This window comes from Thermobia domestica, chromosome 4 (genome assembly GCF_964235325.1).
Source record: "Thermobia domestica chromosome 4, izTheDome1.hap1.1, whole genome shotgun sequence".
Taxonomy (NCBI): domain Eukaryota; kingdom Metazoa; phylum Arthropoda; class Insecta; order Zygentoma; family Lepismatidae; genus Thermobia; species Thermobia domestica.
In genome coordinates this window covers 312,168,272-312,184,748 of record NC_137457.1, presented here as the reverse complement: position 1 = coordinate 312,184,748, position 16,477 = coordinate 312,168,272, and the positions used below count along the sequence as shown (strand labels likewise).

Here is a 16,477-nt window from a genome sequence, read left to right as displayed (position 1 = left end):
TTTGCTGTCTGTTATAGGTTTACTGGAAGCAATATGGTGCTGCTACTGAACATCCCACCCGGGGAGACATTTGTAGTTTTAAATTCGTATGATGTCCCTTTAAACATAACTCGCTAAGGAAAATCGATTTTAAAAACAATATAATTTAATAAGTTAGGAGCACTTTAAAAAATAAGAAACTTGGGAAGCAAGTAGCTAGATGACAGCTGTTTCTTTCCTTGATTTTGATTTTATTTTTTAACATTTCTTTTTCCCTTGGCTTGTTTTCGTATGAGATTGGTTATACTAGTTGATACAGTTATCAGGAGCTGGAATGTTTATCTTTATTAGTAGGGATTACATGTGTGGAATTACATAATGAAATTTAACCTTTCGTCTTAACATTTATAAGGATAACTTGATAGCACTAGTCTTTTAGTTCCGTGATATAAACAAATTCTCGAAGCAGAGTTCAAGTATATTATATGCATTTATTTTTCTAATTTTGTATCCATCGACAAAAATTGAAAAGCGACAGGCGAACTTGCGTAGGCGTCAGCCAAAAGGTAGAGGTAAATAACCAGGACCGAAGCAAGAGGAAAAAGGACAAAATACATGAAAACAATGATTGATGTCTAACCAAAACTCAGTGTCATGACCAATACATATGCATGACAAGATAACGATGTGTGTGATCTCGCATACGGAAAGTTAACAATGGGATGACGTGTAGTGAAGGTGTATTTAGATGTAATAAAAGTGCAACAAGTGGTTTACAAATAGTTTATCACAGAAGGTGACTAGAGCTTATACTTTGAGGCTAGATAACTTATTATTACTTAAACTGAAATCCTTTTTATTCAATCTTTTTGTACAGTAACTAACATTGTACCCATGTTCAGTGAAAGATATGTGAATTAGTTTAATTATTTTGTGCCCTGTTTCATTATGTCCACCGGTGTTTGTGGCAATCTTCAAAAGATGTGATTGATTTGAAGAATTCTTTTTTAGAATTATTTACACAATAAGGTAAGTTTCGTAACCTTATCACTTAAGAAGTTACAGGTTCGATTCTGATCTTCAATTATCTGACGTCTCGGTCATTATTTTAATTGTCAATTACATAACACTACGAGATGGTAGCTTTAACTTTTTTTTTTTTTTTTTTTTTCAGGTTTGAGAGTCTAGAATCATAGATCAGTTTATAATATGTTTACTTCTTTCTTCAGGGAATGTACTTTTAGTACTGTACCTGCAAACATTATCGCTTAAGAGTAAAGTTGCATTCCTGAATGCACAATCACTTTATGAGGGCTTAACCATTATGTGTATAAAATACAGATGTCATAAACAAATATGCTATAAAAACGACAGTGCAAGGAAACACAATTTAACTTGTGTTAGGCGATAACTAAAGGTAAGAAGTATATCTAAGCGAATCAGTTAGGGCGAAACTGGTGGGAGCAGGCGCTTGAGCGATAGTGGGTATGTACGTTAACGAATGTGGTGAAAAAAGAAAAGAAAGAAATTCTTTGTTCTGTATATTAAAAAGCTATTGTCGCCGACACTTTTATTGGCCTATGTTTAGCAGAAGGGGTCCAGCTCTTTTCTCTAAAAAGTGTTACAATTTTGGTAATTTCTGTTCCCATTCGGTTAGTTTAGGGTAGGGTTGGTTAGTTTAAGTTAGGTTAGGCTAGTTTAGTTACGTTAGGTTAGTTTAGTTTATGTTATATTAGTGTAGGAGTTCCGTATAATTTTCCAAAAAAAAAAAAAAAAAAATGATAGAATTTCGCTTATTTCTACTAATATTACGTTAGTTTCAGGTTAGCTTACGTTAGTTTATGTTAGATTAGGTTACGTTATATTACGTCTAAGTACTTGCATTACTCATTTCTCCTGTAAATCTTGTGTTTTTTACGTGCCTCTGGACCCCTTGTACGAAACATACCCCCTTTTATTGTTACGTATCATGTCCTAGCATACTGGCTTGACATAACATAACAAAATGAAAAAGAAAAAAAAATCTTTAAGTTTTAGGTCCCACAGTTATGCTGACTAAGCTAAAGGAGAGAATGGTGATGGGAAATGAATGAAAAAAAAAAGTGGGAGGATGCACGCACACGTTGTTTGACCAACAAAAGCTCACTTGGCGCGAGCTAGGATCAAACCAAGGACATCATGCACCAGAGGTGAGCACTCTACCACAGTCACCGTGGCCCCACATATCAGAACAGCTTATCAGGTTTTCTTTATGGAGTATAAGGTATTTATGAGCACACACTTTGGATTAGATAATTCCGTCGTATTACTTACGTCACAGGTAAGATCCCCATATACTTTTGACTGCTTATATGATATTGCTCTTTTTAAATCACAATGGAAGTTTCTTCTGTGGTCCCATTTTCTAAACCTGCACTCTTTTCTGTTCCATCCTTCTTATACGTAACAAAATTTAGAATTAAACTATTTACTGAAGCTGCGAAGAAGGAAACTCACATCTCCTATTTGATGAGCAACTGTTAAAGTGTCTATTTTGATATGCCAATTATATCGTTCATTCTGTGCATTTGTATTGCGGAAGACGAGAATTCGATTGCCTGAAAGTAAATATATTTGAAGTCAGTAGCGTAGCGTTAACTTTAGCAAAGGGGAGACAGCACAGGCGCACCCGCGAGGGGGGGGGGAGTCAACCAGGTTCCGACATCCGCAAAACTTCTTAAGTCAATATATTTTTATTAATTTTCTTAATAAAACTATGCTTGTATAGTAGAGAAATTATTGATGTAGAATGAAAATTTAATCTTACATATCATCTGTACTATTTCTCTTATAATAACAATGTAGTTCCATATTTTTCTCTGAAAATATAGATGAAAGTACTTTACAGTTACTTGTCTTGTCGAGTGCAGAATAATATCCGTTCAATACTACATAGAAGTAGTGGCTTGGATCCAGGGTCGTAACTTGTGGGGGGGCAGGGAGCAATTGCCCTAGAGAAGCTCCCCGCCGTTCGAGGGGGACCCATTTTAAGACAAAATTTTCTTGCTCCATATACGACACGAACATGAAATTATAAATGAATCATCAAACAGATTCACTACATTACATAAATAAAACAGCACAAAAAATGAAATAAAACAAAAGAGTCGTGGGCCCATTTTAGTAAAAAAAAAAAAAAAAAAAAAAAGTCTGCTATTAGGGGACCTAAAGATAATATTTATTCGTATGGCTTTGAGATTTGTCAATATTGTTCCCTTAATTAATTTGTCATGTATGGAACGAGCCCAGAGGCGTAACTAACGGCCCCGCAGACCTTGTCATACTTGAGGGCCCACAGGCTCCAGGGGGGTCATAAAGAGTAAGAGAAAGATGGAAAGAAGGGGCCCAAGAATTAGAAAAACAACTTTTCTAGGGGACCCAAATACGCGTATTAATGCTTGCCCTCCAGAAAAATCTAAGTTAGGGGGACGCTGCTTGGATCCCCTCAAACCCTGCACTCCTCCGCCATGAATGGAGTTAGGAATTGTCTGCTCGGGCAGACCTTTTGGTCAGTGTCGGACCTGTGGAACATTTCTACACAAATGTGGAGTTAGCATATGGGTGGCATTTTATTTTTTGTCAAAAAGTTGGGGGCAACTCCGCCCTCCCCAAAAAAAAATGGGTGCCTGCCTGGTAGATATTATTATTATTTCTTCTCGAGTTCGGAGCCAACATTAAGTTGTAGGGCCATGTCTCATACAGCTTCGGTGATGGAAAAGAATATGAAACTCCTAACCAAATTTTGTTATAAACTGATTTTTGCGAGGTTGCGCTACTGTATATAACATGGAGACTTAATTTTGATCAACAAAGCCCTCAACGTTTAAATCAAACAACCATACCGATATTAATTCATTCTGAAGAATCCCAGTATATACACTGGATACGTTAAATTGAATTAATAATTTACTTCCTATGTAATATCTTCTTATTTGCTTAGCCTTTGTAAAGTGTGATCTCTGATTCAAAAAGTAAGCTCAGAAATTGGCTATGTTTTAAACTTGATACTAATTTTCATACGACAACTTAGCATATCATTTAATAACAACTGGTGCAATAAATCTATATCTAATCATTTAGTTTTCACATAATACATAATTAACACACGTATCCAAATTCACACAAAGTTAGCTAACGATTTTTAAAGCAACAACAGAATAGCATACAGTGAAACCTGTCTATGTTGACCACCATCGGTTCCATTGAAAAGTGGCCAACTTACAGAAAATAAGTGTGATTGGTGTATTTTTAAGATAGGATTACTAGTATTACTTGATTGTAAAATTTTAATAAGCAATGGCACGACAGCTACTTTTAAATAATGTATATAGAGTAATCATAATAATGTACAGTACTAGAAAAAAGTACTACAGTATGTTTAATATATGTACCTTTATCTTCCTAAAAAAAACTAGTCTGGTATACTTAGTTATTCGGACTGAAAGCGCAATAACACCAACAACCATTTAATAGAAACATATTCACGCAGTTTATTGAAATTGATATTGTAGCATACTGAGCTATTTAGATTGAAAACAGTGGCCCCAGTGGTTCAGTGGTAGAGTGTTCACTTCTGGTGCATGGGGTCTCTAGTTCGATCCCAGCTCGCGTCAAGTGAACTTTGTGGTGGACAACAGATACCGTGTGCGTGGGTTTCCTCGGGTTCTCCCGTTTCCTCCCACTTTCTTCATTCCACCATTTTACTCATTTCTCATTATCACCGTCTCCTTTAGCCTACCCGGCATAAACGTAGGACGTAAAGATTTCATTTCAGACATTGAAAACAAGAAAAGCAAAATTATAAATTGAACAATTTATGTGCAGTTTATGTGTCTTTTTTTTCGACAGTGACAAATATTTTCTGTAGATACTTTTCGAAAAAATAGCAAATCAGTTATTATACAAATTTATTCATCGTGGTTCATTCTAAACGTACTTCTTTTATTCTTTTTAACACACATAAACGTTCTAATTTTGTAGTTAACTACTTCTTATTAATGAGCTCCAAGTGTTTCCTCGGAGCAAAATATGTTTTAAGAAAATCTTATGGGAATTCATATCTTCCGCTACCTTTCGACAAGCCGTCAGGTGCCAATTCTTGACAATTGACATGGTTGCTTTAACCTTGAGAATTTTCAAAGCTCCCCACTGATGAAAGGAGTTGATATAGCTGTTTTTTTTCCAAAATGGGTAAACAAATAAGTGTAACCATTTCCTAAATTCCTGTACGTGCTTTGTCATATTCACATCTTCCTTCATCAACCCTTTATGATGGTAGTGTTCTGGCCATTGACCTCCAAGAACAAGTCTTGCGAATCCGTGTTTCTTTGTGTCCAGTCATAAATACAGAACATCTGCCTTTCATATGGGAATAAGAAAGAGTTAAGAAAAATAACAAAACGGTATTTTGCGTGGCCAAGATACGCAGGTAAATTTATCATTATCATCATAGAGCAAACATTGCTTCAATGTGGCCAACTTCCAAGATAGACAGGTGGCCAACTTACAGAGTAATAAGCAACGAATGTCTTATGGGAAAATGCAGGTTCAATACGAACCAGGCCAAGATAAGCAGGTGGCCAACTTAGAGAGGTGGCCAAGTTCACAGGTTTTACTGTACTATAAAACATCTTGCGCTCGCTTTTGCCTTTCGCAGTGTTGATACACTGATATTGCGATTAAAAAGAAGCCGAAGCTAAATCGTGGAAGATTTATATGAATTACTGGTATTCATAAAACTTTCAGCAATTGTTCCGGTAGTTATTAATTTGGTTTTTTTCTTCTATTTCTTGAAATTTTCTCTGAATTATGATTGAATATCTAAAAAGAAGAGGAAAAAGTGTGTTGGATTTACAATAGTACAATTGCGGTGAGTGTGGTATCACTGCAGCTGAAAATGTCCCATTGCCAGGTTCTTTCAGCGAGCGAGAACCCCACACAGCCACATGCGCGCGCAACTTTCAAGTAGGAGCTCCACTGACTTGTTCAGCCGCATTGAGACAGATTTCTTGATGTCTCTCTGTGGCCTGTTTGACGGAGATAGAACTTTAATTTCCCAGTTTTGAAAAATAAAATTATTAACAAATTAGACTCTACCACTATTGCTATTAACCAACCTATCACGGACCCTATTATTTCTATATTTTTCTACAACATGAAATGTATATTGGTTCTTATTAATTAAGAGATTCTAAAACTATGTTCTTTTAATTTGAAAGGGTAGACAGTGTCTCAGTGTCTCATAGCACTCTACGCTACTGTTTGAAGTATAATTTTGTTTTCAAATACGACCCTAGAAAATAATGCGGATGTGATAGTTTATCTATTCTAATGTGTTATATTTAGATGGGAATTGTCTATCAATTAAAAACAACGTAAATGAAATTTCATAGATTAAGATCAATATCTCGTCCGAGTTCGTTAATCAAGTTAACATTTTAACAGATAACGCGTACTTTAACTGTATCTGTCTGCATCCTATATTCCAGGGTTAGCAAAATCCATGGTTTTTATTGAAAAAAAAAAAACAGTTTTTTTGGTTTAAACCCGGTTTTTTTGGGTTTAAAACAGTTTTTTTTTTGGTTTAAACCCGGTTTTTGGGTTTAAACCAGGTATTTTTGGTTCAAATAATTTGCTCTATGTATTTATATCACATATGGACAGAAATAAGTTTGCTTCGCCTTGGTGTTACTATGCAGCAACCAAGTTATGCTGAAAGGGGTCACAAACTTAAAACGGAATCTAAACGGCTTTTCGGCTTACATCCGAGAAAAATTGTCCTCCCTTTGAACTCGAAACCGGGACTAATTGGGCATAAATGCGATACGTCTGCCGATTCACTCGCGAAGGACTCCTGATGAAAATACGGTGTACTGATCTTTACATACTTGTTAAAATAATTATTAAGAGTTATTTCAGAAGGACAAGTTGCAGAAGTGAAACCATTATACAGAATTACAAATGGACAATTTCAAAATACTGCAGAATACAGAAAAACTAATTTAGTCCTAGTAAGTTCACTACGACTTTTATTAGTCGCAGTTAAAGAAATACGACTTAATTTTCAAATCAGTAAGAAAAGTGCATAAAGATACGAATTATTTGAGTCCACTTTGGCTCTCACCAATTTATATATAGATACAAAGATACTTCTGATTTCAATAAATGCCTCTCTTAAGGTTTGTATGACCCCCTCCCCTCCCCAAAAAATACGGCATTTCGATGTATTTTATCAATAGTAATCATTACTAAAACGAAACCATATTTAGAATTTTCTTCGATTGCAATTGCATAACAATAGTAACTATAAAAAATCACAAAAGAAACATTCATAAACTTATATATATATATATATATATATATATATATATATATATATATATATATAAACTTGCTTTTGTAGTTTAATCTTTTTGAGTAATGAATGGGGTATTTAGGTCTGAATATAATACTATAATATACGGGAGTGAAACGTAATAATCCATAAATGTGTGTTCAAGATTTTACGAACACTTACCCTTTTACGAACATTTTTCGCTTTTTGGTTTAAACCAGTTGTTTTTTTGAAAAAAAAAAAAAAAAAAAACAGCTGGTTTAAACCAGCCAACCTTGCCATATTCTATATATGAAATCGAATTTTCGAATTCTGTTTACGATAGGTACAGTATTTAGAGCGGTTGTTGTCCCTACCGAATTTTCTAAACGAGTCAATCCGTAAACTTCTTAACGAGTAACGATCACTTAAAATTTTGCTATCTACAGTATGTTCCATAATTATATATATGATATTTGACTGACTGTACGCCTAGTATTTGTAATTCTGGACAAAAAGTTTCGATACGGCAATATCGTGATAGTTGGGATAACGGTCACTGGACTTAGAACCGTTACCGTATGCTAGACAGGATGGCGGAACGGTTGTCTCTGGAACAGCGTGTGCGTTGTGTGCGCTGGATCGATCGACGATGGGTCTGTGGAGTGACCAGCTCGATCTCCCGATTCGACAGCACCCGACTTATGTGCGGTTTTATAGGACAAAATGGATCAATATTACATACAGAATTTGGCTGAACTACAGAACGCTATCACGGAAGAGTTCCATAGGATGCCAGTATGGGTCTGTGAAGCTGCTTGTGACAGCGTTGCCCTTCGTCTCCAGGCATGTATCGATTTGAATAATGTGCTGGTGGACCATGCCGTAGAGAACAGAGATTATTCTTGTAACGAAAGGTATGAGAATGCGTAATATGTTTATGTTCCAGTTATGTTGATAGTTTCTTTGCTGCAGTCTTTGGAACATCATGAACGTAATTATGGAGCCACTCTATACAGGGTGGCCCAAAAGTAGGTATACACCCCTGCATTGATCAAGTATAACATTCTAGTTTATGGGTTTATATATTTTGGCTCTTCAGAGCTTAAGATATAAGTAAAAACACATTAAGAACAAATAATAAAGAAACTAAGTCTATTTGATGGATAACAATGAGAAATGATGAAATGCAATGAGCTGATCCGTACGGAACTGTATACCTATTTTTGGGCCACCCTGTATATGACATACATGGACATATTTCGCTTGACCCTATCTACTGCTTTACCAGAGTTATTATTGTCGTTCCTATTAAATGTTGATATAGATTTCTAAAGAAAAAAATCATTGTACAGTTCATTTCCATCGAAACGAACTTAAAGGCTGTTGAATCATTAAATGGAAACAGTATCGGTGCCGAGTGATTATACAGGCGCAACAATGAAAAGAGTTTAAATCTAGCTTTGTTTTGTTACAATAAAATATAAATAACTAACATTTATATTATGTAACAATACTCTCCATATTGTAAGTCAAAACAGGCCAAATAAAAATTAAGTAAATAATTAAGGAAAAAATAACTAACAACAAATAAGTATAACACATATTATTAGGCATAAATTATTATACGAGGAGTGATCGGAAAATAAGGTTACAAAGCCTGCAGTGAAACGTATATATTATTTCAACAGATAGTATATACACAGTAGATTGTTTTTCGACATAGTCCCCATGTCGGTTGAGGCACTTGTCGCATCATGGGAAGAGTTTAAAGATCCCTCCTAGTAAAGATCCTACTCTTGCGTGTTCAGCTACGTTGTCACGAAATGTTTCACCGGCTCATCAGGAGCGAATCAACGTCCTCCTAAATGCCCCTTCCAGGTGAAAGTCGCTTGGAGCGAGGTCCGGGCTGTAGGGAGGGTGGTCGATGATGTCCCAGCGAAACTGCTTCAACAGCACGGTGGGTTGGCTACTGCACTCCTCGACGGTGACGTTTTTTCTGCCAGCCACAAACTTTCGATACAATTCTCCGACATGCTGACGAGACATTACTATCTGTCCGTAAACGTGTACCGGCTGACGGTGCATTTCAGCCGCGGTTACATGTTTCGCCCACAGAAATTGAATACTCAGCGGACTTCTTCGTGAGACCAGTTTTCCAAACGAGTTGGCATTTGTGTTTACATACAACTATCGTCGTGGGTGGCTGAAGCTGTCCACAGTTTCCAACTCCATGTAGTAAAATTATCACACACTTCTCATTCCTCTATAACAGTTAAAACTCCAGAAATATCGGCTTTGTAACCTTAGTTTCTGATCGTTCCTCGTAAGTACTTTAATATTTAAGTTAGTAAATTTAATGATTTGTGTTTTTGTGAAATGAATTCTACGTGTCTCCACGCAAGCCAGTTTTTTGAATCTGGCGCCCGATTTGGCAACTCTTCTTGAATATAAAAAATTGGTTCAGAATATTCACATAATACGAGAATTGGCTGTATAATATAATTGCCAGATGCCTAATTAGGTGGGGCGTACGGAGTAAGCAAGGAACACACAAAAGTGACTTGTGTTGCTAGTAGCTCAAATGCTACGTTCCAATTGCTCACCTACTAATGTTACTCGTCAGTTTTTCTCCAATATTTTGATTGAGACCCTAAGCTACTCTTCTTCAAGGGCTTAAGTCCTTTTTCACAACTTTCTTCGAAATGTAATTGCCAATTTTAAATATGCATATGCAAATACCACTATGAGCCCTGCTAATGTAATAGACGGAATTGACTGTGCTCATGATAGGTTGTGTTTGAATGGCGAAGAACCTTAAGGTTCTTTAAACAGTATAGTTTATTTATTTATTTATTTATTTTGTTCCAGGATGTGTAATAAATACTTGTACTGAGGATACGTCTGGTGGCTGGAGAGAAGATTCCACGATGGGTGACAGCACATCCTATGGAGGTTCGAGAGGCGTTTTGGACACAGGATCTCTTGAGAACATTGACTTAAATGAAGAGATACACGAAGCATTGGAGGACAGGTAAGCTGAAGAAAAGTTGTTATTGTAAAGTAGGCCTACACCGTGTTTAAAAAAAAAAAAAAAAAAAAAAAAAAAAAAAAAAAAAAAATCTGATTTTGGGCGGTAATAATTAAGGAAATGAGTGTTGTTTGAATAGGAGTGGACTAGAGTTTCAGAAAATCGCCGTTAGATGTTAGTCAATGCGTCTTCTCAGTTTGCAGTCACTCAGAAGTAAGATGGCGTCCGCTCAACAGAAGGTGTTTTGTGTGCTGCAGTTTGCAAAGATTGAATCAGTGATTTCGGTCCAGCGTGCTTTTCGTCGGCGTTTTGGTATTGATCCACCTGCACCCAAGAAACATTGGTCGTTGGTATTGCCAATTTAAAGAGAGAGGATGTTTGTACAAATTTAAGAGTCCAGATCGGCCTCGCACTTGTAAAGTTTATGACGAATTTAGCTATCGTCTAGATATTGTTCGTGTTGTTGCTAGTGGACACGTAGAGCATTTGTAATTGCATAGCTAAAACTTGAAGATTTTGTGAGTATTTTGCAATTTATCCCATTTCTGTAGTATGTTTTTATCAATACATATGGGCTTTTAAAATCAGGTCATTCTTTTTGAAATACCCTATATAGTGTATTCTCCAAGTTAGGAATGGTACACCTAATGAAATGTCCAACAGTTAAACACTTAAACTCTAAATATGCTAAAAATTTGTAGAAAGCTACAAATGGTTTCGTTGAACCACTTTCGAATTCCTCACTGTACGTGAAATAGTAAAGCTGCTTAATTCGTCACATTGCGTAGTTGCCTGCAGTTACGAGATGGTGGAAAGTATTGTACACGTGTTTTTTTTATTTGTAAATAAAATCATGTGCTATCTTACTACAATTACTACAAGCAAGCAAACAACAAGCATCATTATTAACTTTAAGTTATGTAACAAAAAAAAAAAAAAAAACACTAACACGTACCGCTGTTCAAAATAAGATATAAAACGCCATGTAAAGTTTCAATTAACACTAGTTTCAGCTAGTTATTCAACTCTATTGGAGCCCAACCCCTGCCTTAACTTTCCTAAAACTCAAAAAAAAAAAAAAAAAAAAAAAAAAAAAAAAAAAAAACGAACCATAACCACCTAGCTTGCATAGAGCTGTGGTTTCCCTGCCTGCTTAGCTTGCCTGGAGCTCTGCGGGACACTAACCTATATTTGCTTGCCTAAAACACTAAAAAGTCCTAAACCTCTTCCACTTAGCTTGCCTGGAGTTCTGTAGAAATCTTCCCTTAACTTCCTAGGCCTTAAAACACCTGTTTTACCCAAACTACTTAAAAAAACTTTGTAATGGTCTTCAAGCCACATATTAGCTTCGTGTTATATTGCATATAACAGGAATTTTATATTAAAAAGGTCGTGGGAAAGAAACAAATTTCAAATGCTAAATTCTTCTGCCTACCACCTTGCCAAGCTAATTTTAGAATACCAATGGAATGAATGAATCCTTCATACACTATATACATAAAAGAATGTTCACGATCTTGATTCCTATTGAAGGAAAATGATCATGTGATCAAGCTTGCAAAACGGAGTAAGCTGCTTTAGTTTTCTATTTACACTGAGGAAGATAAAAGTAGTGCAACGAAGCCATTGGCAGCTGTGAGCGTGTGTCCTCCCACACTCCCATTCCATTTGTTTAAATTCTCCAGTTAGCCCCACCTGCAGTGGAATAAGGCTCTATGCACAATACGTTGACGCAAATCTTGTATAATGGTGCTGTTCTTTAACGTGTTGGCAACACTTTACCGTGATGACTTGCCTTACGTGCTCAGAAAACAAAGGGATATGAAGTGGCTATGATCTTTTTTTTAAAAAAAAGTAGTTTCGTGAAACTTGTTATCATCGACATTTATTTCTATTGTTTTTGGTATTTTTATTACTTTATTTAATTGGTAAATAGGTTTAAAACTTAATAGTACACATATTATCTACAAATGAATGTTTTCTAATAATATTTTAATATTACTCACTGCCATTCATAGGCCTAGGAAGACGAACACTTTGTGTCGAAGGCACGAAAGGTTGACACTGCGACGCCATTAACAAAAAAGGGAACAAACATGTAAATCGAGTGTAAAGAAAATCTGTGATTAAACCAGTCATCCCCCACGGTGTTGTGAAATTAACTTTATAAATATTTTCTATAGTTAACGCAGTTTCACGTAAATATTATGGTGAAACTTAGAGAATATATGTGAAAATGATACAACTTAGTTAAAACCAAGTGAACACACGTCGTGAAAATCCATTGCGTACATGTCTGGTCAACTAGCAAATTCAATCTTCGCAGTTAATCACGTCAATATTAATGGTAAGATAGTAAAAGATATGTGAAAAGACAAATTCGTTTGTCGTACTATCAATTTATCGTATATCAAATAATTTCACCGTAAATCGTACAATAAGAAGGTGCAAGTTGAAGTAAACCCGGATGGAGCCTTAAATTCATCGTCGGAATAAGAAGACAAAACTAAAAGGATTTATTTTCTATGGAATTACACTAAATCCCTTCCAAAACCCCCTGTGATCAATGTGAAGAATGGTGAAGTGTTCAGTGAACTAACGTGTGCTAAGTGGTCGTGCACCACTAATCTTAATATAGGACGGCAATAAAAATATAATTCCATTTTAAATTAATTCTTCGTCTTTTTTATTTTTTTCTTCTATATTAAATGGGCTAGAAGGTTCTGAAAATATATTGAAATATATGTATCAATAGAAGTATACTAGTGAAAGATACAAGTAAGTGTGAAATGTAAATCACCTACTGATCAAGTAAAATTTATCCTATTGTTTTCAGTTATCTTTTCCACGTTTCTTACATAAATCAGTACAAGAATTCTTGGCGTTTTGTGTTGGTATTCATACATACTCTGTACGCCTCAACGATTCACACGTCAGGGATGGTTGGTAGGTACGAGAGCAACCTCCGCATGAGTTCATCTTGGTTTATGATTTGATTAAGAACTGCATTTAACTTTTGTTCTAACCACTGCCACCTGCAGAGTTAAGTACTTGTTCTTACTGACCACTAAATCCATTTTTGGAGATAAAAATTAACAGCCCGAACATGGGAAATCGAACCAGGCCGGTCATACAGCTTTCTACTTTTTTTCATGATAACCACGTCTTCATCAGACTTCCACTCCTGCTGGCTGCTTGAGAGTTGGTCACCTCTTATATACTTCCCAGAGATCAACTTTTAATTAGGTTCCGCCCCTTCGTGAGAAAGTAAAATGGCCGGCAACCCTGCAGAAGGAAAGTTGAGTAATGAACTCTGCAAATGTTAAGTTGAAACCATGGAAACACTTGCCAATTAACTTTGAATTCATCAACCTAGCATTCTTATCTAGAACATTTTTATATGTTTTTTAAAGTGCTTCTTTGAGTGAATAACTAGGGGTTTGTGTTTTTTACATAGAGGACAGTATATTGTAAGAAAAAATAAACCTGTATTATGTGCTTTCTTTGTTTAAAGCACAGGCTTTGGACCTAATGAATGCGGATAAACTCTTTGTTTAATGAGTTCTGCTCCGTTTCCACAAGAGAATGGCGTTCCACAGGGTAGTGTGTTGAGTATCACATTGTTTGCTGTTGCAGTGAACAGTGTGATGTCGCAGCTCTCCTCTTCTGTTCATGGGCTGCTTTATGTGGATGACTTGACTATCTACTGTCGCTACGTGATCTCCCTACAGTTACTCGCCAGTTGCAGTTAGCGCTCAACCGCCTTCACCGATGGTCTACCACTACTGGTTTCAGCTTTTCTCTCACCAAAACACACTGCGTACATTTTTGTCGCCTTCGTCACTGTGCCTATGATCCTGAGCTGTTCCTTGGCTGTTCCCGATTGTCCTATGTGGATCATGTTCGTTTTCTGGGCTTGGAATTTGACCGACGACTTACCTGGGCTGTTCACGTTCGAGACCTGAAGTACCGCTGTCTCCGCTCCATGAACTTACTACGTTTGGTGTCCCATCTTTCGTGGGGTGCTGATCGTGTGGTGATGTTGCGTCTATATCGTAGCCTCATCCGCTCCCAATTGGATTATGGCTGTGTTGCATATGGTTCTGCTCGACCTTCCATCCTACGTCATCTGGATTCTGTTCATCATCTTGGCCTTCGTTTGGCGCTTGGAGCTTTCCGAACTAGCCCTATTCCTAGTCTCTATGTCGAGGCTCATGAACCATCTCTTTCCCACCGTCGTGACTGCCTGCTCCTGCGCTATTACATTCATATCCGTGCCGTACCTGACCATCCTTCGGCCTTTGCCCTTGAGGCTGGTGCTCGCTATGACAGATATCAAGCACGACCTACTGCTACCCGGCCTTTTGGCATTCGTGCTATAAACCTTGGGGCTTCTCTTGGACTCGATGTCCCTGCCATCTATCCATTGGGCCTCCTGCCCATTCCTCCATGGACAGTTCTTCCACCAGTTGTCAGCTTTCATCTAACGCAATTTAAGAAGTCTGTTACCAGCAATCAACAATTTTGTCAGGAGTTCTTCTCTTTTCTGGATGCGTACCGTACCTACGCTGTCTTCTACACGGATGGTTCGAAGCATGAAGATTCTGTTGGCTGTGCCTTCGTCACGGATGATCATAGCGCTGGCTTGAAGCTCCATCCTACTTCCACTGTGTTCACTGCTGAATTGGTTGCTATTCTGCAGACTCTGCATTATATTCGTCGACGCCATCTCCGACATGTTCTCCTGTGCTCTGACTCCAGAAGCGCTTTACATAGTCTCACGGATGTGTCAACTGTGCACCCTATAGTTCAGCAAATTCTACTCTCTTGCCATTCCTTACGACTTGCAGGTTGCGATGTCCAATTTTGGTGGGTGCCTGGCCATGCTGGTATTCCAGGGAACGAGCGTGCTGACCGTGTTGCCAAAGAAGCTGCCCTTACAGGACCTGAGTATCCGTCACCGCTTCCCAGCTCTGATATTCGCCCTGTAATCAACCGTCTTCTCCTTCAGCGCTGGCAGACAAACTGGGATGAGCAACTTCAGAATAAATTGCATGCTGTCAAGCCGCGACTTGGTGTTTGGGCCACGAGTTCTCGTCCTTCAAGACTGGAAGAACGACGATTGGCACGATTACGTATCGGGCACAGCCATCTGACCCATGGCTACCTGTTACGTCGTCAGAACCCGCCTTCCTGCACCCAGTGTGGTGCATTCCTGACCATCCGCCACCTTCTTGTGGAATGTGTTCCTCTTGCTCCTGAGCGAGCCCGCCTTGGCTTACCAGCTGATCTGTCTACCTTGCTTGGAGACGATGTCCAGATGATCCAGCAAGTTTTCACCTACTTGCAGCTTTTGCATGTCTTGCGTGATCTGTGAGTGCATTTCTCACATTTCTTTTAATTAATTTATTTCTGCTTTTATCTACCGTTTGTGTTTTTTCATGGTGGTTTTATGCTTGTCATAGCATTTCCTTGCTTTTGTCTTCTTTACTGTACTGTCATATTCATTACTAATTATGGGCTGCCCCACGTGTGTGCACCTATTGCCGAGCTGCCCTGGCAGAGAAGATTAACATGCTGTTGTGTACTAACCCGTCCTTGTGTTTGTGTATCGAGTTTGCACATTTCTTGAATGCTATGACATTTTAATTCATAAATGACCGAACACCTTTTACGTACTCCAGACTTTGCTTTTACTTTATTATATCTGTGATACTATGCTTTTTTGTTCTTGGGTACTTCATTTTTCCTGTCAGAGAAGGGTGCAAAAGACCTCGATGTCGACGCGCCCATATAAACCCTTTCAATCAATCAATCTTTGTTTAATGAGCGTGTGAATGATCATTCGCACAAGCTTCGGACGTAATGAATGCGGATAAATGATGCTCTACTGTAATTGTGGTAGAAGTTAATGTGCTAATCACAGATCAGCCAATCAAATGTCATCTGCCTGACCATAGCCACCGCCAAAATCACAAACAATAAGTTTACTGAAGATAAACATACCTTATTTTCTATCCGGGAAGAAGAAGACTTTTCCAAAAAGTTTCCGTTGCTCTGTTACCACTTCGTCAGTGCCATCAGCTGCACTAGTAAGCTGTTAACATCAGAGTAAA

The 16,477-nt window shown here is 37.5% G+C and overlaps 1 protein-coding gene across 1 annotated transcript in view; it reads left to right on the top strand.

The window, feature by feature from the left end:
* The first annotated feature begins 285 nt into the window (after window positions 1–285).
* LOC145684319 (ATP-binding cassette sub-family C member 5-like) overlaps window positions 286–16,477 on the top strand; it is a 181,973-nt gene continuing 165,781 nt past the window's right edge. Inside the window, exons 1-2 of the mRNA XM_081756510.1 lie at window positions 286–1,008; window positions 10,202–10,364. Coding sequence (XP_081612636.1) covers window positions 10,261–10,364 — 104 coding nt within the window. The 5' untranslated portion in view covers window positions 286–1,008; window positions 10,202–10,260. The remainder of the gene's footprint in view (window positions 1,009–10,201; window positions 10,365–16,477) is intronic.